Source organism: Arvicanthis niloticus, chromosome 15 (genome assembly GCF_011762505.2).
Source record: "Arvicanthis niloticus isolate mArvNil1 chromosome 15, mArvNil1.pat.X, whole genome shotgun sequence".
NCBI lineage: Eukaryota > Metazoa > Chordata > Mammalia > Rodentia > Muridae > Arvicanthis > Arvicanthis niloticus.
The window spans coordinates 22,054,404-22,077,333 of NC_047672.1; the positions used below are offsets into that span (position 1 = coordinate 22,054,404).

Genomic DNA, 22,930 nt, shown 5'->3' on the forward strand with positions numbered 1-22,930 from the left:
TGTAGTGTGAGAAGCAGGATTTGGGCTTAAAATTCCATCCATTCCTGCTAGCATTTATGAATTGTCTTGGGAGATTAGGAAGAAAAGGGGAATACCATATCTACCACAAAACGTTCTCAACTGATAAGGAGATGAAGATTCACATTGTCATCAAAATATAGAGCAGGGTAAAGAAAGAGTCTATAAGAGTTTCATTCTTTCTTAGCAGATCTGGGACCCTGTGAGGCAGGAATGGGAAACTATTACCTTAATTTTCCAGATGATAAAACTTGCTTACCTTTCTGAGAATATAAGCGACTTGTTTATTGTTACAAAGCTAATAATTAGCAGGCTGGGGTCTGCTAGTTGGGTGATGTTTTTAATTTGTGGCTCTTACTCCAACCAGCAGGGCCATGGCTCACAAGGAAAAGCAATGAAGCATGCTTGGGAACAGTGTTTAATGTGACTGTGAGGTCTCGCTGGCAAGTGGCATTTGACTAAGGAACTAAAGAATCGGAGAGATTTCAATCAGAAAAGAAAGGAGAGGTAAAAAGGATATTCAAGAAATAAAGAGACATTCTGAACAAAGTTACAGAGCCAAACACAAGGAGCAGACCAAGGGCAAGATTGCTTGCTTAGTGAAGGTTCCTCCCTCTCCCCCCACTGAGAAACTGAGATAAAGGAGGAGGTGAGGCCTGAGTGTTCCCTCACTGATAAACAGGCTCCACCCAGAGGCCAACAGTACACATTTGGGGACAGAGAGAGTAGAAGAGCTGCCCCTTCTCCAGGGCCACAGGGACCAGAGTAGGAACAAAAGGGAGGTCATTTTCTGAATGCTTTAGATACAGCATCTGGAGCAGACCCAAGGAGGATTCTGGGAGCCAGAGAGAAGTAGAGACAGATGGCAAGTGACCTTGAGAAACATTCCCTTCTGGAAACAGAGCCCAGTTGGGGGTTAGGGTGGCTATATGCAAATAGCCTGTCTCCCCAACAAACACTAGAGAGGAGGGAATAGGAAGCCTCCAGAATAGAAGGGAAAAGCAAGGGAGTTCATTATGGAAGGTGGGGAAACTGGAACATTCAGGAAGTGCTTCATTTGGGGAACTGCCTTGAGATGAAAATATGGGGAGGGAGAGGGTTAGAGTGGCTTGACAAATCTGTCATTAATATATCCTTCCTTTTGAAACCAGCTTCTCTCTCTTCCTCCTTCCTCCAGTCACTTCAGGAGGAGGACAAAGTGGGGAAAAGTTGAGGGGACAGAGCCACAGCAGTAGAATGGGACCTCCCTGGCACCAGGAGGTAAGTGGCCTATGCCATCATACTGATGTCTTCTATTTCTAAAGTTCTGCAAGTCCTGTTTGATCCTTTTTTTCAAATGGAATGCTAACTCATATACTAAAGATCTAAGGAAGGCAGGCTTTTAGGGAAAATAAGCAGAATTACCTCTGTACAAAGGGACAATAACATTAAATCCTTTACCACCTTCTCCTTATCATCTTGTCCTCTCTGTCCTCCCAAACTTCTTTGTTTTGTTTTTCTTTTTCCCCTCTTGGTTCCATGACTAGAGTTCTCCAGAAGAGAGGCCCCCCACTGAATGGAGCCGACAGTCGACAAGAGCCAGATGGGTGCTGCTAGCTGTCCTGCTTTGTGGCCTGCTTCTTGGTTCTTCTATGCTTTGGGTTTACATCTTCCGGAACTGTAGTCCTTGTAAGGAATATCCTGGAACACCCTTAACCCAAGCAGTCCTCGCTCATAGGCCCCTAAGACTCCTGCCCCATGACATACATAATAAGACTCTTGCCCCATGATATACTTACTTGTCCCTTATCCTCATGGTTTCCACGAATCTATACTCCTTTCTCTCTGAATCCCTTAACAGGCAAGAAGTCATACCATTTCCCTCCTAAGGTCTGTCCCTCTTATGCACCTCATTAGAGGTCCTTTGCCAGCCCCTGGGGGGAGCCCTTGTTCAGATGGCTCTTCTTAACTAGCTCTGAGCTTTTGTTTCACAGGTCCATGTGAGACACCGGTGTGTAGAGAGCTCCTGAACCATTACCTGGCCTCTGGAAACAGAAGTGTGGACCCCTGCACTGACTTTTTCAGTTTTTCCTGTGAAAAAGCCAATGGGACCAGTAACTCTTTCCAGGCGCTTACTGACGAGAACAAGAGTCGACTGTGGAGACTATTGAGTGAGGACACATATTGGCAGAGTCTCTGAACAAGAAGACAACTGAGTCTCATGCGATCTTGATAGTTCTGAATTCTTCACAAGTATAGAGAACCTCCTTCTTGCTCTTGCCTTCCGCTCCTACCCATTCTCCTTTATTCACATCCTGCTTACTCTTTTACTTTTTTTATTTTTCTATCTCTTTTCTTTCTTGCTTCCCTTTCTGCAGTTTCTTTATTGTCCTTATCATCTTTTTGTTTCCACTCCATCTCTTTGCTCATCTATCCTGTGGTCATGCTTAACTCATAAAAACTGGGAGCTCCCCTCATTTATTTGAGATTGATGGAAAAGTTTTCTCAATAGCGCTATGAGGTTCTCGTCTTCTATTTGTCCCTGTCCCAGTACCCACTCACTGAGTTCTCCTGTTTCCTTTCTAGAGGACCCAGGGTCCTGGCAACTAAGATCTGGGGAGGAGAAAGCCTTCCAATTTTATAAGTCCTGCATGGACACAGATGCCATTGAAGCTTCAGGGGCTGGTCCACTCATACAAATTATTGAAAAGGTGAGAAAAAAATGGGGTGTTGACTTTCTAAATAATTCATACGAACAATGTATGCTTGAGAGCTGCCATGGTTTTATAGAATATAGGGCTATTTCTTAGAGACTCCGACTTGTATGATAGTTAGAAATGAAACTACTCTATGAAGAATCAAGACTTAGAGAAAGAAGGAGAACCCTTAGAAGCAGCAAAGGGCTCAGAAAGAAGGAGCTTGTTGATGTGAGAAGAAAGGAAAGACGAACACATTTGGGGTTCGATCTCATAGGTCCCCAGATTCAGGTTTGTCTCTCTTCTTTGAAGCTTGGAGGCTGGAACATCTCTGGCAACTGGACTTCCTTGGACTTCAACCAAAATCTGAAGCTTCTGATGAGTCAATATGGCCACTTCCCATTCTTCCGAGCCTATCTGCGACCTCATCCAGCCCCTCCACACACACCAGTCATCCAGGTGAGGGATAAACTGGCAAAACCACAGTTGCACCTGAGTCTCTAACTCTAGGCTATCATTACTTACAAAACAGAGTTTAGGCTGGGAGATAAGATACACGTGCAATGTAGGGAACAGCCCTTCCTTAAGGGAAAATTTATACTACAGGGATCAGGGCTACTAGGTAGGGGGAAAAGCTGTAGCAGGGCCAGCTCTTTGAACGATGCAGTAAAAGTTTTCAGCTTTCTTTATTGCAAATATGAACTTCTGCTGGGCTTCTTCAGTAGGCATCTTGTTTCCAGAATTCCCTTTCTCTTACTTTCTCTTTATTTTTCCTAAAGCACCTTTCTAAACTTGATAGCTAAGAGCCTGTCACTTTAATAGAACACTCAGTCATCAAGATATGGCCCCTGTTAATTAGCAAAGAATTTTACATTTGTGATCTGACCTCCATCCTTATCTCTTGTTGCATTCCGTCTCTCCCTTATACTGTGTTCTGCTGACTCACATGTAGTGTCAAAACTATTCCTCTTCTCTTTGCACATGCTGTTTCCTTGCCTGTAACAATCCTAGAAGACTCCTATGTGTTTGCACCTGAAGTCTCTTTCAATAAGTCTTCCCCTGACATGCTAGATACAATTTGTACGAAGTCTTTCTGTCATCCATTAAATTCTCTCAGCATTTAATAATCTGAAAGCCTATGCCCTCAACAGACTAGAGTTCTTCTCAGCAATACTGACCACTGCTAGATGTTCATTGAATTTATAAATAAATAAATAAATAAATAAATAATGGAGCCATCACTCCTGTGGTAAACACTGGAGTGTTCTGTTTGTCTCTGAATTCTACTGCTTTGTACAGAGTAATTAATCCAGAAGACATGACCATCAGTATGTGGTATTCTAAGATTAGGCTTTTAACATGTGCGTTCATAAGGTTCACTATTATGGTTTGATAGGATTAACTAAAACCTGAAGTGGTAAAGAACAAATTTACATAAGACATCAATGCAGCCTTGGGACATGGCAACTTAAACAGGTGACAAAATGAAACTAAAAGACACCATAAAGGTGTTACAGGGAAATTCTGAGCTAAGGAGTTGGAATGTTGTGGCTTCTGCACATGATCAGTGAGAGGCTGGCCTCAACTTTGAGTGGGAAGAAATATGGGAAGGAAAATATGAGACTGGACTTGGTGAGTGTTGGGCCCAGAAAGCCCAAAAGAATTGATAAATATTAACATATAGAAACGAGAGGAGATACTGAAGCCTTTCAGATATTACCATGGTGGAATCAATAATATCAAGTGGAATCAGCTTTGGAGGCAACTTGAAGCAGCTGAGGGTTCTAAGTTAACATTTGAACTTGATGCACACTAGCAAAATGGAAAATAAGAACTGAACATGAGAATATTGTCTATTTAAACACATTGTTGATGGTCCCAGAGACTTTCCAAGGTTCCCATAGTTGAAAACAAATAAAGGAGGTGGAAATAACAGAGACACGTAATTAGCTCCAGTCTGCCTACGCTGTTAGAGTAAGCTTAGCTACAGAGAGTGGAATGCAGAGGAGCCCATAAGAATCTGAAGCAGGGGGAACAGAAGAGTGCAAGGAATTACAGAGAAAGAAGATGGACCACCATGGGTGGCATCAACAAAGAAAAAGGGAGGAACTATAAGAGAAAGGAACTAAGGATTTCAGAGATTCCCTCACAGAGAACAGAAAGACCCCATTGAAAACTTGCAGCTAGTCACAAAACAAAACAAAAGTGTAAGAGTGGGCAGAGATTATAATTAGAGACTTTTTTCAAGATGTAAAAAAATTATATAGGCCACTAGGGTTGGGATATTGGAATAGAAGTGGGATACTGAAATCCAAAGAGAGAAAGCAAAGCTCGAAACAAAAGAATCAAATGTAAATTGGAGCTTGGGCACTTGCCTGGGGTACTAAATTTAACATGTCCTCTACATATAGTATCAATATAAATGTATTTAAATATGAATAATTTTTAAAAATATAAATTAATGCAAAGTCTATGATGAGAGCACTATCAAATTTGCATTTATTTGTAATTCTAAAAATACACTGCTTTCTCCAGATGAAGCAAAACTATTGTGGGTCTCTAAAAAACAATTACAATTTTAAAATAGAATAAAATACATGATAAAAATTGGTGCTAAGGATTAGATATAAGGCCTCATCTGTGATAAACAACTACACTACTGCAAAACCATGCCACAAGTGCATAACACTGTAGAATTTATTGTAAAAAGTAAAATCATGAGAAGCAAAGTTTTGATGCATAGACTTTTACCAGTCCCTGTCTTTCTTTGTAGGGTACCTCTCTCTCATTTCTTTGTTCCCATCCTTCCCAGCTTCCATGGTACCTCTCCTACCTTCCCACACCTACCCGCTCTACCCCCTATGTGCCCATTTCTCTCCAGTCTCTCTTGTGTCCAGATAGACCAGCCGGAGTTTGAAATTCTTCTCCAGCAAGAACAGGAACAGAAGGTCTATGCTCAGGTAAGATGCCACACAACACGCACCTTGTCCCCTAGCCCCCAATTGAAAGGCTTCTAGCTTTTGTGACTTAGATTCCCCTCCTCTAGATCCTGCGGGAATATGTGACATACCTAAACAGGCTGGGAACTTTACTGGGGAGTAAGCCACAAGAAGCTGAACAACACGCCTCCTGGTCCATCGTCTTTACCTCATGGCTGTTCCAGTTTCTGAGACCACAACAACAGCAGCAGGGACAAGACAAGCTCTTTCATGTGGTTACTATTGATGAACTGCAGGTGCCTAGAACTGAGGGTCTGAGGAATCTGTGTTTGATGGCCTCTCAAACTTGCTCTTTTTTATCTTCTTTCTTCTACTACTATTAGTTCCTTTACTTTTAAAATAATGCAATTATTTGTTTTTTATTTATTTATTTATTTATTTTCTTATTTACTTACTCATTTATTCCTTCTGTGGGACTTTGGGCAGGAATGTGCCTAGGTATGAAGATGGAAGCCAGAGAACAATTTGGGGTAGTTAGCTTTTTGCCTTCTACCATATGGGCTGGAAGACTGTAGTCAGGTGGTCATTCCTGGTGGCAAGTGCCTGACATCACTGAACCATCTTGTCTCCTTCCTTTCATTTCAGTTTGTTCTTAACTCTAGTCTCCAATCCTTCCTCTAACACACCCCATTTCCTCCCCTTCCTGTTCCTTTTGTTGTCCCCTTCTTTAGCTTTGTGTCTTTTCTCTAAGGAAATGGCCCCAGCCATCGACTGGTTGTCCTGTTTACAAGCAATATTCACACCGATGACTTTGAGTCCCTCCCAGACCCTTGTGGTACATGACCTAGACTACTTGAGAAACATGTCCCAACTGGTAGAAGAAAGGCTGCTGAATCACAGGTTTGCCCAGGTGGAGTTGGACAGATATTGGGCATGGGAGGAGAGTGAGGTATCAAGAGCACTGTGAGTGAGAGGCACCTGTGACATGGAGAAACAGAGAAAGATATGATGGGTGGCACAGAAGGAAACATAAAAATCAAGAATTATGTAAGGCTTTGGGATATGATGGCCATGTGACACACCAAATGAAGGATATAGGGTTGAGAGAAATAAGATGTCTACCAGGAATGTACCATCATCCTTAATGGAGCTCATGCACTATTGGAAATGCAGAAAACCCAACTTTGAAGGGCATGAACGAAAGCCTTCTCTATAGCATCCTAAAGGCACCATTGTCTAGAAATCCTTTATGGAAGAAGCAAAGAAGCAGTCATGTGGCTTCAGCAGTTTTATGTATGTATGTCTTGAAAGACAGCTGCCAGCAGGACCAAGGCAGTCCACAAACGCAACTTTATTGCACTTAGAATCAGTCTTCAGATGAGCTGAGCTTTCCTGATTGTGGAAATAGATAAATCAAGCCCCAGTAACTTCAGAAGACAACCTCTTTACTCTATTCCTCTGTCACTCTCAAAGCCAAACCAGTAAAGACTCTGTTCTTGACGGTTTGCTTATATGGCAGTTACTCTTTGTAAATGTAGAGGAGAAGGGGTTAGGTACAAGTATATCACAGTAGTTTGTTGAAGGGATTATTCATATATGAGCATGTATAGGAGATTTAGCTTTGGGTTGGTAATTTTGTATCTACAGGGAGACAATACAGAGCTACATGATCTTCGGGCTGGTGGATACCCTTTCGCCAGCACTGGACACTAAATTCCAGGAGGCACGCAGAGAACTGATCCAGAAACTACGGAAACTGAAAGAACAACCACCTCTGGTGAGGAGAGAAGGCGATGTATTTTCTATATTGGGGTAAATATTGAGGTAAAAAAGCACAGGAGGCCAGGTCTCACACAGTGGAAGTTGGCAAGATAGGAAGTCAGAGTATATCTTTAGAATTAAGATATTAACTGGCTACTTCTGTGGCCTTTGACTGAACATTAGAGTTTTGACATAAAAATAAAATTAAGAAAGAACCCTTCCTTTACCATTACTCTTAAGCAATGTCCCATTTTCCTGAATTCTATGGTTTGAGGACCTGACTCTAAAGGTTAAGATTTATTGTGGTGAGCCGGGTGGTGGTGGCACACACCTTTAATCCCAGCACTTGGGAGGCAGAGGCAGGCGGATTTCTGAGTTCAAGGCCAGCCTGGTCTACAAAGTGAGTTCCAGTACAGCCAGGACTACACAGAGAAACCCTGTCTCGAAAAAACAAAAACAACAACAACAAAAAAAAAAACCCCAAGATTTATTGTGGTGAACAATATTTGGCAGTGTTTACATGTGTATTACAAGGTTCATCCCTGATTCCATGAGATTGTTTGGTTACAAATGGACATGGTTGGTCAGACCTTCACATATCTGAGAAGGGTGTATACGAAGTATGTAGAAGCAATTAACCTGTCAGATGCATTATCTGACAGAGATCTTCAGTCAGAGTTCCTTGACATCCTGTGTCAGACCCTTTCAAATCCAAGTGGAAATGTCTAGAGCATTCGGCACATCCTTACCTCAGTGAAGGCCTTCCTTTATGGTCTGTCTTAAAAGAAAATAACCTTTACTCTTGTTCATTTACAGATCATTTCTCTACTTTAAAAGTAGGGCCCCAGTAGCCTCGGATACACAATGGCAAAACAAAGAAACCCAATCTCTACTCAAACAAAGTAGAAAATGAAGCTTAGCACCTGAGGTGGTCTTCTGAACTCTACATGTGCACCAGTTAATTTCCCCCTCCTCAAATTTGTAAAGGAGTTCTTTCATTGAGGCTGAAATATAGTCATTGATTTTTTTTTTTTTTTTTTTTTTTTTTTTTTTTTTTTTTTTTTTTGAGCTGAGGACTGAACCCAGGGCCTTGTGCTTGCTAGGCAAGTGCTCTACCACTGAGCTAAATCCCCAACCCCAGTCATTGGTTACTTATGGTCTGTAAAAGCCTAGATAATTTCCTTTATTGACATAATTCTCAAATTTGTATGATGTAGCATAATATCATGATATGTTTTTATCCATTTATCTTTTGAGTTTTTTTAGAAAGAGTCTCACTATGTAGCGGTGGCTGTACTGGAGGTCACTGTATAGATGGTGTTGGCTTAGAAGTCACAAAGATCTGCCTGCCTCTGGCTCCCAAGTGCTAAGAATAAACATGTGCACCACCACATCAAGCTCATTTTATGTTTATTGTAGAGATGAATCTACAAATATAAAGTTAGAGCAGGGATCTTCTCTGGCTGTCTGGCTTTAAGATCATCGTATCTTAGACCACTCTCCATTAGGATGGTCACTCAGTGGGGGTACATTCACAAGAAGTTACTGTGCAACCTATCTCTTGATCAGATGAAGCAGAGCATAATCCCAACTGCAAACTTCCTGGCACAATAAAAATAGCTTCCTGTAAATGCCAGGACTGTGGCATAAGGTCATGTCTTGGAAGGTATAAACATGTCAACACAGAAACTCATGCTTAAAGAATGTGAAAAGCTTACAAAGCCTGTAATCATCATCTCTTCCATTGGGGTATAGAAAGGTGAAAATAAAGTGTGACCTTAGAGAACCTGCTTCACCATTCAGAACTAACAAAACGTGACACAGAACAATAATGTTAACATCATCTAACAAGTCTTAAAGTCAGTCAGCCACCCGTGTACACCACTCACTAAACATGATGTTATTATATTTTCCCAGAAACGCTCTAAGGTTTTAGTTTCCATGTCTCAGATTCAAAAACAGGTAGAAGAATGACAAGCTCCCCTATGATCTCATAAGTGAAGAATCAGTATCCAAAATAAATCTGTTTGGCTTATATCTTTTTTAAAATTATTTATTTAATTTTACTTCACGTTCATTTGGCATTTTGACTGCATGTATGGTATGTCTATGTGAGGATGTCAGGTTCCCTGGAACTGGAGTTACAGACAGTTATGAGCTGCCATGTGAGTGCTAGGATTTGAACCCAAGCCCTCTGAAAGAACACCAGCAGTGTTCTTAACAGCTCAGTCATCTCTCTGGCCCCACGAACCTATAATCTTAACACACCAGGCCAGATTGAGAAATATGTGAGTGCTACATCATTGGGTTAACAAACTCTTTTATAAAGGACAACACTGTTAAGTATATTTGCCTTTATGTTCCACATAGTATATGTTGCCAACACTTGACTGTCTGGGTACATAAAAGACAGAGATATGCTACAAAAGAATTTAACAATTTAGACAATAGATGCCCTTGATGCCTTCTAAAACAGGGTAATCAGAGAGGGTTGAATATCAGGAGGGACTCTTAGTAACAGATAAAACTGAAGCAGTCTTTAGAGAAAGAAAGGCATTGCCTGGCCTTATCTCACAAAAACAATGCATATTTGAGCAAATATGGAGACGAAGTGTGGGACAGAAACTGAAGGAGGGGCTGTCTGGAGACCATTACCTGAGTATCCACCCTATGTGCAGTCACCAAAGGTAGACACTGATGTGGATGTCAGGAAGTGCATGCTGACAGGAGCCTGATATTGTTGTCTCCTTAGAGGTCTGCCAGAGTCAGACATATTCAGAGGCAGATGCTCACAGCTAACCATTAAACTGATAATGGGGTTCCCAATGGAGGAGTGAGAGAGGAGTTGAAGGAGCTGAAAGGGTTTGTGGCCCCGTGAGGAGAGCAACAATACCAACCAACCAGGGCTCCTAGGGTCTAAACCACCAGCCTGGGAGCACATAGGGAGAGACACATGGCTCCAGCTGTATAAGTAGGGGAGGATGGCCTTGTCAGTCATAGGTGGGAAAGGAGATCCTTGGTCCAATGAAAGCTGCATGCCCCAGTGTGGGGGAATTCGAGGGAAGGGGACATATCCTCATAGAAGCAGGAGGAGGGGGGGATGTGATAGGGGGTTCCTGGGCAGGGGAAAATGGGGTACGGGGATAACATCTGAAATGTAAATAAAATATCCAATAAAAATTATTTAAAAAAAAAGAAAAATCAAGAAATGTCCAATCTGACCCTTTTGGTTAATCTTGTGAACATGGTCAATGGAAATGCCTATTTCTATAATGAAACTTGTGAAGCTGGACTGAGGACAATGGAAGCAAGATCTCACATTTGTCTTTGTGTAATGAGAACTATTTATAGTCACCCAACAACACAATTTATTTAGGCTATTTAAAACTTTGTTTAAACAAGTCATTTTAGTTACTGTTCTTCTTGGTTCCTTGGTTATCTACAATTTTACTCAAAAGTTCTTAATCCACTCTACTGTCAATATCTTGGTAGAAAAGCAGTAGGTCAGGTTTACAGAATTTAGCTATAGATTCATCTATTCATTTATGTGATATTTTTTATGTTTTTCAACATTTTTTGAGACAGAGTCTCACCATGATGGCTTAGAACTTTTAACTGTCCTGCCTCTGCCCTTCAACTGCTAGGATTACAGGTGTGTGCCATCACTCACCGCATGTGGAATATGTGATAATATTTGTTGAGTACCAACTATAAAAAAATGTTTCTATAGACACCCATTATGGTCAAGTGGACAAAATACACAAGTATTCCTGCTTTGTGTATTTATAGTTCAGTTTTTTAAAAAAAAGAATGATAATAAACTATGTGTGCTGGGTGGTGTTAGGACAAAGGCAAAATATCAAATGAAGAAAAGGAATGAAAGAAAAATAGCAGTTATGGTTATCAGTTGGCAGGGCAGAAAGGTCAAATTAACCATGAGTTATTCTTGTGACGTTTGGTTATGGTTGAACCAGACAAGAGTCCACTCATATTGCACCATTATTCCACATCAATTTCTGTATCTCATTTACTAGGATGTGATTTGAGATGTTTCCAGATGCTTTCCTGATGTTAAGATAATGCCATCAGCATGGCAGTGGAATGTACTGAGTAGTGCTAATTAAATTCCAGTGGAGGTTAGAATAAATAGAGTGCTTTTAAGGAATTAGGTCACCTGATCTTCAAATCTGTGAGGAAGGTAGAGCAGACATTTCTCTTGTTTGTACAGCTGGTCTTCCTAAAGTACATGGGTTTAAGTTAAGAGCTCACATTTGTAAATGCCAGGTATTATGTGTAAGGGCACTATTGTGGTGGTCTTTAAGGACAAATTTAGTTTACAGACAGGTTTCATTGCTCTTTGGAATAATTTATATTGAAAAATTAGGAGGAAGCATTCTAATAGATTTACAGTTTGTGAACATATATGCATGTGTGCATTTGTGTAAACAAACAGCCCTGGACCAGCCTTGTTTGAGAAGGTACTCGTTTCTCCTTAGTTCTTACTCCAGTTTGCTGCAGCCTCTCGGTGTCCTGTGCTTCTGATTTAGGACTCTGTTATGTTACTGGGGGCCCTAATCTGTGATTACAGCAGGGTCTTATCTGTGTTTGTGGCTCCTAGTCTGCCTTGTAACCCAGTTTAATGAGCCCTTTAAATGGTTGCATTTTTATCCATTTTGACATAATTGGCCCTCAGTGATCCTACAATGGTCTTTAATAGTTACCCATTATTTTCCATGCCTTCAAAAATATTCCTTTAATAATTTTTTATAGAATTTTATCTAGAAATATGCACATATTCTTAGAGCTTTCTTTATTTTTATAATTTCTTTATAGTCTTATTACTTATGGTTTGTAGGAGACATATACAAACATTTGCACTGCCCTAAAATGAAACCATTGAGCTTCATTCTTTTGCATTTGAAGTACTTCTTCCACCCTTTATATTTCAGAATTTTCTCTCTCCTTTATTTCCACATTCTCTCTGACATATGTAGTGCCTGCCACCTTTCCCTGTCTGGAGGGACAGCTAAGATTCTATCTTGAGTGGCGTACTTGTTGCTCAGTGATTTACTTTTACCACTTCTAACAGGAAATACTGCATCACCTGAAACTCACATTTACTATCTATAAAGTTCTACTATGTGATACACACCCTTTGAGAATGGGCATGCGTACTGTAGAAGAAGAGAGTTTCTCCCATTGGCTTACAGTTAGGAATGAAGGTCTGGGAGGAAGGAGTGTATAGTGTAACTCCTGAGCCATTTGGTAGTTGGACCCAGGTGAACATCTCAGGATTGGATACTCTTCCTTCCCTTCCCAGATGCCTTATATTCCTCAGAGGGATGCCTCCTAAGTGGCTTGCTTTTGTGCCAATAGGCAACAAGCCTGATGCTAAGGGAGAAGGGAAGCCTCTTTCTGCTGAGCAATAGCACATATTGAGAAAGAAATTTATTTTTAAAAAATCTGTGTGTATATGTATGTGTGTACTGTTGTCTACATGTATAGTGTATGCATATATATGTTGTATATGTACTTGTGTGTATATATGGAGACTTCATCAGGTAGCTTTCTTTTTATCTCTCTCCACCTTTAGTTTTTGAGGCAGTTCTCTCACTAATCCTAAAATTCATTGGTTCAGATAGGCTGGATGGCAGCCAATCAGCTTCTCTAAGCTATAGAAGGCATGAACTTCCAGATCTGACTTACTATGTTGGTTCTGGGGTCCTGAATTCAGGTCCTTGTATTTGTGTGAGACTTTAATGCCTGAGTCATTTCCCTATCCCTGGGAAATAATTTTTAAAATGTATCAAATAAAACATCCTTTGGGATGACTGCCATTGGAATGTGATAAAAATCAGAGGCTTGGACAGACCTCACTCACTCCAGTATGTTTTTGCAGCCAGACTACCCTCGGTGGGTGAAGTGTGTGGAACATACGGGAGCCTTCTTTGAGCCTACTCTGGCAGCTTTGTTTGTTCGTGAAGCCTTTGGCCCAAGCATTCAAAGTGCTGTATGTGAGAGCTTACCCCTGCCTGCAACCCTGTACCCTTTCCACCCTACACGCCTTGCCCTGGTCTGCCTTCTTTCTGGTGTGCAAAGCAGGAATCAGGTAGAAAGGAAAATCAACCAAGAGAAAACCTAGCGACCTACTCAGTCCCCTGGGCAACTGCAATTTAGCCACAGGACACAAAGTATTTCCAACATGAATTAATTTAAACACCTCACTGGACTTTCCTGGTATTGTGTTTCTTCAACCATAAAAAGAGAAAAAACAAAAACAAAAAAAAATCAAACTCCTTGACCTTTAAGGCTATCTCCCTGTTTGTTAAGAGTTTTGAACAATACATGATATACCATGAGCCCATGATGAAGTAACCTCATGGAGAACAAAAGAGCAACTTCTGAATGAGTGGGAAACTTAAAAGCATTTTACATGTAATATGTTTAATTACAGTTATTTTCCCGATTTAATGGAAGGAGGGATTGAACCAAGAGTAGTTAAATGAGTTGTTTAACTTCACGGAGTCACCAAATAGCAGTCAAAATTTGAACTCAGTCAGTCTGAAGCCGGAGTCATTTCTGATACTGTTACCCAATTCTTCCTACCAGGAAAGAATGTACATAAGACAGTGAGTAATTGCAAATTAAGGAGGTGTAAAGTTCAGGCCATATGGCTTTGGAGACTGAAACTTGCTGGGGAGCTAAGGAACTTAGAAGAGAAGTATGACTTAAGTGGGAGGGGATGAAGACAAAAGTCCTGAAAACAGAGAAGGAAACAGTAGTTCCCCCATACTCTCTCCTTTCCTGGGAGCATTGCTAGACCCAAATGAAAGTACCCATCAATCTCAGATATCACAATGGCAAAAGCACTGTTATGGTCCCTTTGGGGGGCAAGGAACTAATTACCCTCTCTGAGCTTGACACTGTCCTAGTAACCCCATGAATCTTTATACTTTGGATATTTGTGGGAATCTGGGGAACAAACCCTCTTGTGAGCTCTTCCCCTTTCTCTGACAGCTATTGGAGACCAGCAGGGCCAAGGTCTCTTAACAGACTATTGAAGGACCAGAGACAGACTAATCCTTACACCTTTTTCTTTTCCCTACCCACATCCCATAGGCCATGGAATTATTTGCTGAGATAAAGGATGCTGTCATTATACGCCTCAAAAAGCTTTCCTGGATAAGTGAGGAGACCCGGAAAGAGGCCTTGAACAAGGTATTGCCAGGATGATTACAGGTCAACTTGAAGCCATTTAAGAGATAGTTGATCACTGGGTGAAGAAATGGGGATGGAATAAAGGGAAGGGGGTACAGATAATAGATCTGGTGACAGTGTTAATGGCTCATGAGGATTTCTGAGGGAATGCTGGCAGCTTACAAATTTCTGTGTCTCTTTCCAGCTCAGCCAACTGCAGGTGGAGATGGGGGCACCAAAACGGGTCCTGAAGCCTGAGATGGTCACACAGGAATATAGTGATGTGGGTCTTTGTCCCTCTCAGTGTTCCTTATTGCCCTTGGTTTCTTACTACCGTGACCCAACTGACTCTGCAAAGCAATTTATTTTCTATGGGCAATTCTGAGCCAACCTCTTCTTTATCCCCATGCTGGATGGATGGGTCTTACAGGCAAAATATTGAAACTTTCTAGGGCTCTCATGTATACATTCACACACATACACACATGCATTCTGTGATGCGTCTATGCTTATCTGCATAATGATGCAGGTGAACTTTGTACCAACGTGAGGTGATATTACGGAGTGTGGTGGCATATATATCAGGGATTACCTGTTTAGGTGTAATGTTCCCAGTATTAGCTATCTGTATACATCTCTGTGTATCAAATGATCTGCTGCCTCTTCCCCAGATACAACTTGGTCCCAGTTTCCTTCAATCTTACCTGAATTGTGTACGATCCCTCCAGGCCAGAAATGTTCAGAGCTTCTTGCAGCCTTTTCCCTACCACAGGTATGAGACCAGATACCGCATCCTAGAGATGGGCTGAGAACAGTGATAACAGAAACAAATCCATGACAATGGTTAGGAGAGACTGCATGTGCCTTGCATAGTCAGTACATGATAGAGCTGTGTTTGTGTGTATTCTTCACACAGATGGCAGAAATCTCCCTGGGAGGTCAATGCCTACTATTCAATATCTGACCATGTGGTGGTCTTCTCTGCTGGCCTTCTCCAACCTCCATTCTTCCACCCTGGCTACCCCAGGTATGGACCATTCTTTGAAGGTGAGTCTTTTGGTGGGAGATCTCAAGAGGGATTAATAGGTGTTAGGATGGATGAGACTTGGAGTTGGAAAATTGGAGTAAATACTTTTGAAGGATTTTGCAAGTAAAACCAGATTTGATCTCTTTAGAGCTGTGAACTTTGGCGCTGCTGGCAGCATCATGGCCCATAAACTGTTGCATATCTTCTACCAACTCTGTGAGTAATGAGTCATTGGTAGGGGGGCACCAAAGGTATCACCAGGGAGGACAACAAAGGAGGCCCAAAGGAAGGGGAAGTCTATTCACAGGCTAGAGGATGGATAGTCTGCAAAATGTTCCATGTTCCTGGGAGCCAGGTCAGTCTATGATATCCCTCATATTCCAATGACTTCACCAATGCGTTGTCTTGTTTCATCTTTAACAGTACTCCCTGGGGGCTGCCCAGCCTGTGACACCCATGCACTACAAGAAGCACTTCTATGCCTGGAGCGTCATTATGCTGCCTTCCCTTTACCCAGCATGTCCTCTTTCAATGGTTCTCACACACTCCTGGAAAATGCTGGAGACATAGGAGGCGTAGCCATTGCATTCCAGGTGTGCTGAGGTCCCTGTTTTTCCATTTTCCTTCCACTATCCTTCATGGAAACATAGTTGCATAGCTTTCTGCCCTTCACATTCCCATTGAACAGATGGCAACTTGGGACCCCCTTCCTACCCTGTAGATTCCCCACCTTCTAAGACATCTATAGGTCTTCTGGTGAGTACTCTTTCTTCTTGACTCAGATCAGAACATCAGTACAAGTTGGATAAGAAGGCCTAGGAACCTGTTAGGGTACCATGCTATGTAGCTGGTATCAGACTTTTAAATGCCTACAGATTTGAAGCCTTAAAGAAAATTTTATTCCATACCCTTATTTAGGCATATAGCAAGAGGATAGTAGAGCACACTGGGGAGTTGACCCTGCCCAACCTGGATCTTAGCCCCTATCAACTCTTTTTTCGAAGCTACGCCCAGGTAAACATCTGTCATTTTTCTCTATACTTGCTTCACATCAGTTAAAGATCCTATCACTGATGCTAAAAGAATGTTTGCCCCCTGCTACACTGTTCCATCCTTGCAAGTCCACCGCTACGGGTCCCCACTTTTACTGTTTCTTATTTGTTCCCTTGGAACCACCTTTATATGTTTACAGGTTATTTAATCATATCCAGAAACTGTCTCCCCTCCCCATCCCCAAGAGAAGACAACTCTCTACTTCCAAATCTGTCTATAACATAAGCCTGGTTTTTTTTTTCTTTCTTTCTTTCTTTCTTTCTTTCTTTCTTTCTTTCTTTCTTTCTTTCTTTCTTTCTTTCTCTCTCTCTTTCTCTCTTTCTTTCTTTCTTTCTTTCTTTCTTTTTCTTTCTTTCTTTTTTTCTTCTTTCTTTCTTTCTTTCTTTCTCTCTTTCTTTCTCTCTTTCTTTCTTCTTTCTTTCTCTCTTTCTTTCTCTCTTTCTTTCTTCTTTCTTTCTTTTTCTTTCTTTTTCTTCTTTTTTTCTTTCTTTCTCTCTTTCTTCTTTCTTTCTTTCTTTTTCTTTCTTTCTTTTTCTTTCTTTCTTTTTTCTTCTTTCTTTCTTTCTTTCTTTCTTTCTTTCTTTCTTTCTTTTTTTTTTCTTTCTTTCTTTCCCTCATGCCTCAGAAATAGACTATTTTAAAAGGAGCCAATAACAGGCTGGACATATGACCACACTACTCAGAGACCTCAATTCAGGGGGCTGATCTCAAATTGGTATCACTCCTTTAAGGACATTGTGCTCCTTCAGCAGGCATGGCCCACAATTTTTCAATACACTAGTAGTTCACTTATGGAACTCCACTACTAACCCTCACTTTAATCCCTTATAAACGGCAATGTTATATAACCAATTTTCCTCCTACATGGCTAGTGCCATATCAAATGATTTACATGTGATATATTATCCATGTTGCTCCTGAGCTCACTGCCCCTCGTCCTCTTTGTTCTGCCTAGGATCTTCTAGTCCTTGTGTCTAACCCATCCCCATCACCCTGTGAGACTTTCTCTACTCCTTACCCTTTGGCACCCATCTTCTTCCTCAGGTAATGTGTAGGGAGCTGAGCTCACAAGACCCTCAGGACCCTCACAGTCCTCCAAGCCTTCGAGTCCATGGGCCCCTCAGCAATACTCCAGACTTTGCCAAACATTTTCATTGTCCACGTGGTACCCTTCTGAATCCCTCTGCCCACTGCAAGCTCTGGTAACTTGGCTACCAAAGAGACTGAGATGTAAATGCATGGGCTGCTTGTGAGCCCATCCTTGAAGTCCAAATAAATGTCTCTCATTTTCTGTTCCCAAAATAAAAGCATGTACTTAGCTTTTGCTATCTCTTTTTATTTTCAGTGTGTGTGGGGGGGGGGTGGGTGTGCGCATGTGTATGCTCATTCTGGGCACTGTGGACACATGTATGCTATAGCTTATGTATGGAGGAGGTTAGGAGATAAACTTGGGTATTGTAGTCCTTGTCATCTACCTTGTTTTGTGTGGTATACATCACAGTGTGTATACCACACATTGCAAATCCAGCTTCTAGGAACTCTTCTGTCTCCACATCCTGTCTGTCTGCCTCACTGTAGGAGTGATGATATTACTTATGTGGACTACTGCATCTAGCTTTACATGTAGTCTAAGTGTTCAAACACTGGTGCTTACGATTCTGAAGCAGTAACTTAGTCCACATCTCCACGGCTCATTCTGTCAACTTTTGATGCCTCTTTCCTGGTATGTTCTGTTTCTAGAAGTTAGGAAGGATAAGAGGGAAAAGTGCCAAGAAAGCTTCATGAACACTGGCAAAGCAGCAGTTGGTGAACTGGTGGGTCTGAAGGTGGGTCAGTGGGCCAAAGGCCAGGCAATTAAGCAGACCAGTTACAGAACCAAGCAAGATCCCAAGTTGCAAAACGTCACTCACAACTGCTTTCAGGATTTTATTGTGATTGCTACTTTATTGTCACTGTCTCCTCCCTGTTTCAGACAAAGCTTAAGAGGGAAGGGTGTGGGTTTGGTATCTTTGGCCCTGGGACATGAAATTCTGGGTTGGGGTGGCAATTAAGTAGTGGATATGAGAGTTGGGAAAGCTAGTGATACACCCTAAGGCCAGGTGCTTCTTAGAAACAGGGAACAGGGTATGCATTTTGAGGAGGTCAGTAAGCAATCAGGAAGGGGAGGTAGATGTCTAAGTCCTCATGAAGGATCCAGACTACTGCCTCCACCTCAAAGTCTCTCATAAAAAAATCACCATGCTGGCCAGGTTGGAGCAGAAGGCTAGATCAAAGAGGTGGTCCTGGATAGTTGTTGCCCGGGAGTTCGAGTCTTCTTGCTGGGCCATATCTACCACCTGCCACTGCTCACCCTCTGATGAAGCCACAAATTGTTCTTCATACTCCTCCTCGTCCTGGTCTAGAACATAAAAGGACAGAAATGGGCAGCCACAAGCGTACTTCTCATCTGTATCAAAAAGGGATTGAGGTAAAGGGTGGAGAGATAAGTGAGGGCCAACTGCCAGTCATAACACAGGCTTTGACTGAGTGTGAGAATGCTTTATCTAGAGGCCTTTTCAGATCTCACTTCAACCATAGCCCCATCCCAGACACAGGTGACAACCACTTCTCATTCCAGTTCCCTCCTCCAAAGGAGTGAGAGATATCTTCAAGCAGGAAGGCAAAGAGGCCCTCTCTAGGACACTTTACTTCTTCAGAAGCCTTTGACAATTATAGGTAGCCCCATGCTGTGGCCTGGCTAAGAGTCTTTGTTAAGCCAAACATTTTACCTACAGCCATCATTTCATTCTATGGTGATAGAGAACATGAGTTAGCTCCCAAAATCCAAACCCCTGATTGATCATGATAATCAGCTGCTGGAACCTGATTTGAATCCAAGAAAACCCGTATGTCCAGCCCCCAGCCCATCCCACCCCTACCTCTCTCTCCTTTACCCACCTTCAGAGAACATTTTGTCTTTCTGACTCTTGTCACTGTCCAGGCTCACACTGCCCTTCAGAGTCTTCACCCCCTTCACTTGCAGCAGCAGCAGCATAGCTGTCAGGAATGTTGCTCTGTGGAGCTGGGAGCCCAGAGAAGTCATGGACCTCCTCTTTCATGCTGCCTCTGGCCCCAATCCCCAGCTCCCAGCACCTCCCCATCCCTTTCTTAGCTCTTACCCCTTGCCAGCATCGCTTTTCCTCCTTCTCTTCCATAGGACCTCTGACTCTAAGTGTCCTATGACATCACTGCCATGGCTATATCCTACATTCTAGATCTTTATACCATTCCAGTCCCAGGAAGAAGAGTGGGAGAGAGCAGAGGCTTCTGAGATGGCCGTTAATGGCTCACTTTATAGACCACAACCTAGAAGGGCTCCAGAATTTACCAAGTATCATCATATCTATTACACCATTGGATCTGCATAGCTACCTGTACTGTAAAGAAACAATATTCTCATGGCCACTACTTACATGAGAAGTCACTAGAAAAACACATCTCCCACACAAGATGACAGGCATCAATAGGCATAGCAGCAATCTCCGTTGGTGCTTTGAAGTCTAAATGTGACACCTGTATATAATTCCATATAGCTTTTCTATATGCAAAATGGTTGGCACAGATACTTGGCAACCACATCCTACACAACAGTATCCTCAGGCACATACATGTGCATGATGCTCTGCATGAGACTCAGTCTGTTGAAAACTGGGAATAAGGGTATAGGGGGAGTGTAAGAAAGTACACACACCCAGTTAAGGCAGAGAGACAGAGACACAGAACTTATGCATGGTGCATAGGGATGAACAGAGATGGAGGCTCAGTGCTAGGCTGGTGATATAACCCTTCCTTCCATTACTCCTGAGGGAAGCAAACAGGAGAAAAATAACAAGTTCAAGGCTTGCCTGTGTTACAGAGTGATTTCAGACCAGTTTTGAGACAAGTATACATCCCAGTGAGACCCTGTCTTATTAAAAGTACATTTTTTTTTTAATGGCTGGAGATGTAGCTCAGTGACAAAATACCTGGCATGAACAAGATCCTGTGTTCAATCTCCAGTTCAACAAACAAATGAACAAACACAAAATAAAAGAAATAGTGGGGCCGGGCAGTGGTGGCACACACCTTTAATCCCAGCACTTGGGAGGCAGAGGCAAGCAGATTTCTGAGTTTGAGGCCAGCCTGGTCTACAGAGTGAGTTTCAGGACAGCCAGGGCTACACAGAGAAACCCTGTCTCGAACCCTCCCCCCCCCAAAAAAAAAATAGTCGCAAAAAGATAGTTACCTTCTCTCTGAGCAGAGGGTATTCTTTTTTTTTTTCTTCCTTTTTTTTTTTTTTTTTTTTTTTTTTTTTTTTAACAGGGGTTCTCTGTGTAGCCCTGGCTGTCCTGGAACTCACTCTGTAGACCAGGCTGGCCTCGAACTCAAAAATCCACCTGCCTCTGCCTCCCAAGTGTTAGGATTAAAGGCGTGTGCCACCACCGCCCGGCAAAATACTGTCTTCTATTGTGTATCTTCTTGTATTCTCTGACAAAGAAAAGCTGTTTCAAGGGTATCTGACAACTCCTTGCTTGATAGGTGGAGGTGGGAGTCTACAGAGGGAAAAGAGCATGGAAGAGAGTCAAAGCTTCTAAATAATGCAGTTGGAGAGAGATTGCCTTCCACAAGTAAGACCTGTTGGCTACATGGTAGAGGACTCGAGGGTGGTGGGTAGGGAAGATAACATAATGGTCCTAGCTGGAAAACAAAACTGATGTGGGTTACGATCAGCAGCTAAGTCTAGAGACAGGGAAGGTTTGTCACTCTTTCTCACCATGCACACACTGCCTGGAAGAATGTATGTAAGCACAGGCGCCAGGAGATGTACAGAAATCCATATATTTCTGCAGGAAAGAATTGCAGAAATGAGAAGATGAGATGAAGCCGGGCAGTGGTGGCACACGCCTTTAATCCCAGCACTTGGGAGGCAGAGGCAGGCGGATTTCTGAGTTCGAGGCCAGCCTGGTCTACAGAGTGAGTTCCAGGACAGCCAGGGCTATACAGAGAAACTCTGTCTCGGGAAAAAAAAAAAAAAAAAAAAAAAAAAAGAAAAAGAAATGAGAAGATGAGATGAGAGATGAAATGCTTTTCCAGTCTTCTCACTCCCTCCATGCTAGCAGGTACACTCACCTGAAGCCTGCCAGATTCCAGCTCTTACTTCCTTGAGCTCTAAACCAGGTGACGGCAGACAGAGGGGGTGATATAGAAGGACACTTTATGGTGGTGGCATAAAGGTGTAAAAATGCAGTGACCTCGCTTACCCCAACCTTGCACCCACTGACCTGCAGATCCAGAGAATGATGAATGAATGAATGAATGGAAAAAAAAAAAAACTACGAATCTCCTCCTGGCTATTTTGGAGGAATAGCTTCTTGGTTCTCTGGTATGCAGAGAAACTCACAGCTCTGTAGACCTGAATGGGAGGGCAGCTGTGGGAGGAGTATCTGGAGTGGAAAGAACCAACATAGACTCACCATCAATGACTTCTACCTCTTCACCAGATCACATGCCTGACTCTTAGCATCAGAAGTAAATCGTGCAGAACCTGGGAATTTCTTAATATTTACCTTCTTACAAAGTATAAAACATGTAAAAGTGTAAAGAAACAAATAACAAAACAAAGGAGAAGAAGAATAAGAAAAACCCCTAACAATTCCACCATCTAATGATAACTTCTATTAATGTGGAATCTCGATGTAGTGCTTATTTTGGGGACATCTCCTGGACTCAACAATGGGTAGCATGCCTGCAACTAAGATGCCACTGCCCTGCCAAGGGCACTATTACTAGAGAGTGCTATCTGGAAGAGAGGCTGCAGTGGCATTTGGTGCAGAAAGCTACAGGAACGCTGAGTAGAAAGAGATGATAAGAAAGGGCAACAGAACTGTGAGATGACTATTATCAGAATACAGACTATTATCAGAATAGACTATTATAGACAGTTAATATAGACTGTAATAGACTATTATAGTCTGCTAATATAGACTATTATCAGAAGGAAGGCATAGTGGAGAGAAAAGCCAGAGGAGGAAAGATTCAAACCTCTGCCCCACCCACAGATTGATGGAAATGGTACAAGGGACGACTAGGTTCCCATCAAACTTATTCATATCTCTCCCATTGAAGAATCTAGTGCAAGCAAGAGGAGCAAGGGGAAAAAAGTTAAAGACCTGTGGGTGCTTGCTTCCTTTCTTCCTTCAGGGACCTATGGCCAATGTCCTTAGTGAGCAAGCAGGCTCTGT

General features: G+C 42.1%; 2 protein-coding genes across 8 annotated transcripts; one reads left to right on the forward strand and one right to left on the reverse strand.

Moving 5' to 3' along the window:
- The first annotated feature begins 723 nt into the window (after window positions 1–723).
- On the forward strand, window positions 724–17,988 carry Kel (Kell metallo-endopeptidase (Kell blood group)). 6 transcript variants are annotated; one of them, XM_034519440.2, is made up of 19 exons: window positions 724–883; window positions 1,170–1,278; window positions 1,545–1,686; window positions 1,992–2,168; window positions 2,584–2,708; window positions 3,006–3,152; window positions 5,591–5,653; window positions 5,740–5,928; window positions 6,384–6,532; window positions 7,280–7,409; window positions 13,293–13,403; window positions 14,513–14,611; window positions 14,796–14,873; window positions 15,262–15,362; window positions 15,507–15,617; window positions 15,766–15,833; window positions 16,041–16,210; window positions 16,536–16,631; window positions 17,715–17,988. In XM_034519440.2, exons 2-19 carry the CDS (start codon window positions 1,255–1,257, stop codon window positions 17,874–17,876), a joined length of 2,142 nt encoding a protein of 713 aa, XP_034375331.1. In that variant the 5' UTR covers window positions 724–883; window positions 1,170–1,254; the 3' UTR covers window positions 17,877–17,988. The 6 variants fall into 6 exon arrangements, with proteins under 6 accessions (XP_034375331.1, XP_076769582.1, XP_076769584.1 ...); XM_076913467.1 differs by having other exon boundaries at window positions 1,196–1,278; XM_076913469.1 differs by lacking the exon at window positions 17,715–17,988 and adding an exon at window positions 16,306–16,373.
- A 593-nt stretch (window positions 17,989–18,581) lies between these two features.
- Llcfc1 (LLLL and CFNLAS motif containing 1) lies at window positions 18,582–21,979 on the reverse strand. 2 transcript variants are annotated; one of them, XM_034519441.2, is made up of 3 exons: window positions 19,829–20,858; window positions 19,608–19,731; window positions 18,582–19,068 (listed from the first exon to the last, which is right to left on the reverse strand). In XM_034519441.2, exons 1-3 carry the CDS (start codon window positions 19,862–19,864, stop codon window positions 18,893–18,895), a joined length of 336 nt encoding a protein of 111 aa, XP_034375332.1. In that variant the 5' UTR covers window positions 19,865–20,858; the 3' UTR covers window positions 18,582–18,892. The 2 variants fall into 2 exon arrangements, with proteins under 2 accessions (XP_034375332.1, XP_076769587.1); XM_076913472.1 differs by lacking the exon at window positions 19,829–20,858 and adding an exon at window positions 21,819–21,979 and having other exon boundaries at window positions 18,598–19,068.
- Between the last annotated feature and the right edge of the window lie 951 nt (window positions 21,980–22,930).

What these genes read in the sequence shown, in the direction of transcription:
- Kel (XM_034519440.2), top strand. Translation starts at nt 1,255, where the DNA reads ATGGGACCTCCCTGGCACCAGGAG. An exon ending in CACACACACCAGTCATCCAG is followed by an intron (nt 3,153 to 5,590) that starts GTGAGGGATAAA and finishes TCTTGTGTCCAG; the next exon opens with ATAGACCAGCCGGAGTTTGA. An exon ending in TGAAAGAACAACCACCTCTG is followed by an intron (nt 7,410 to 13,292) that starts GTGAGGAGAGAA and finishes ATGTTTTTGCAG; the next exon opens with CCAGACTACCCTCGGTGGGT.
- Llcfc1 (XM_034519441.2), bottom strand. Translation starts at nt 19,864, where the DNA reads ATGGAAGAGAAGGAGGAAAAGCGATGCTGGCAAGGG. An exon ending in AAAAGCGATGCTGGCAAGGG is followed by an intron (nt 19,732 to 19,828) that starts GTAAGAGCTAAG and finishes CTGGGCTCCCAG; the next exon opens with CTCCACAGAGCAACATTCCT. An exon ending in AGACAAAATGTTCTCTGAAG is followed by an intron (nt 19,069 to 19,607) that starts GTGGGTAAAGGA and finishes TTTATGTTCTAG; the next exon opens with ACCAGGACGAGGAGGAGTAT.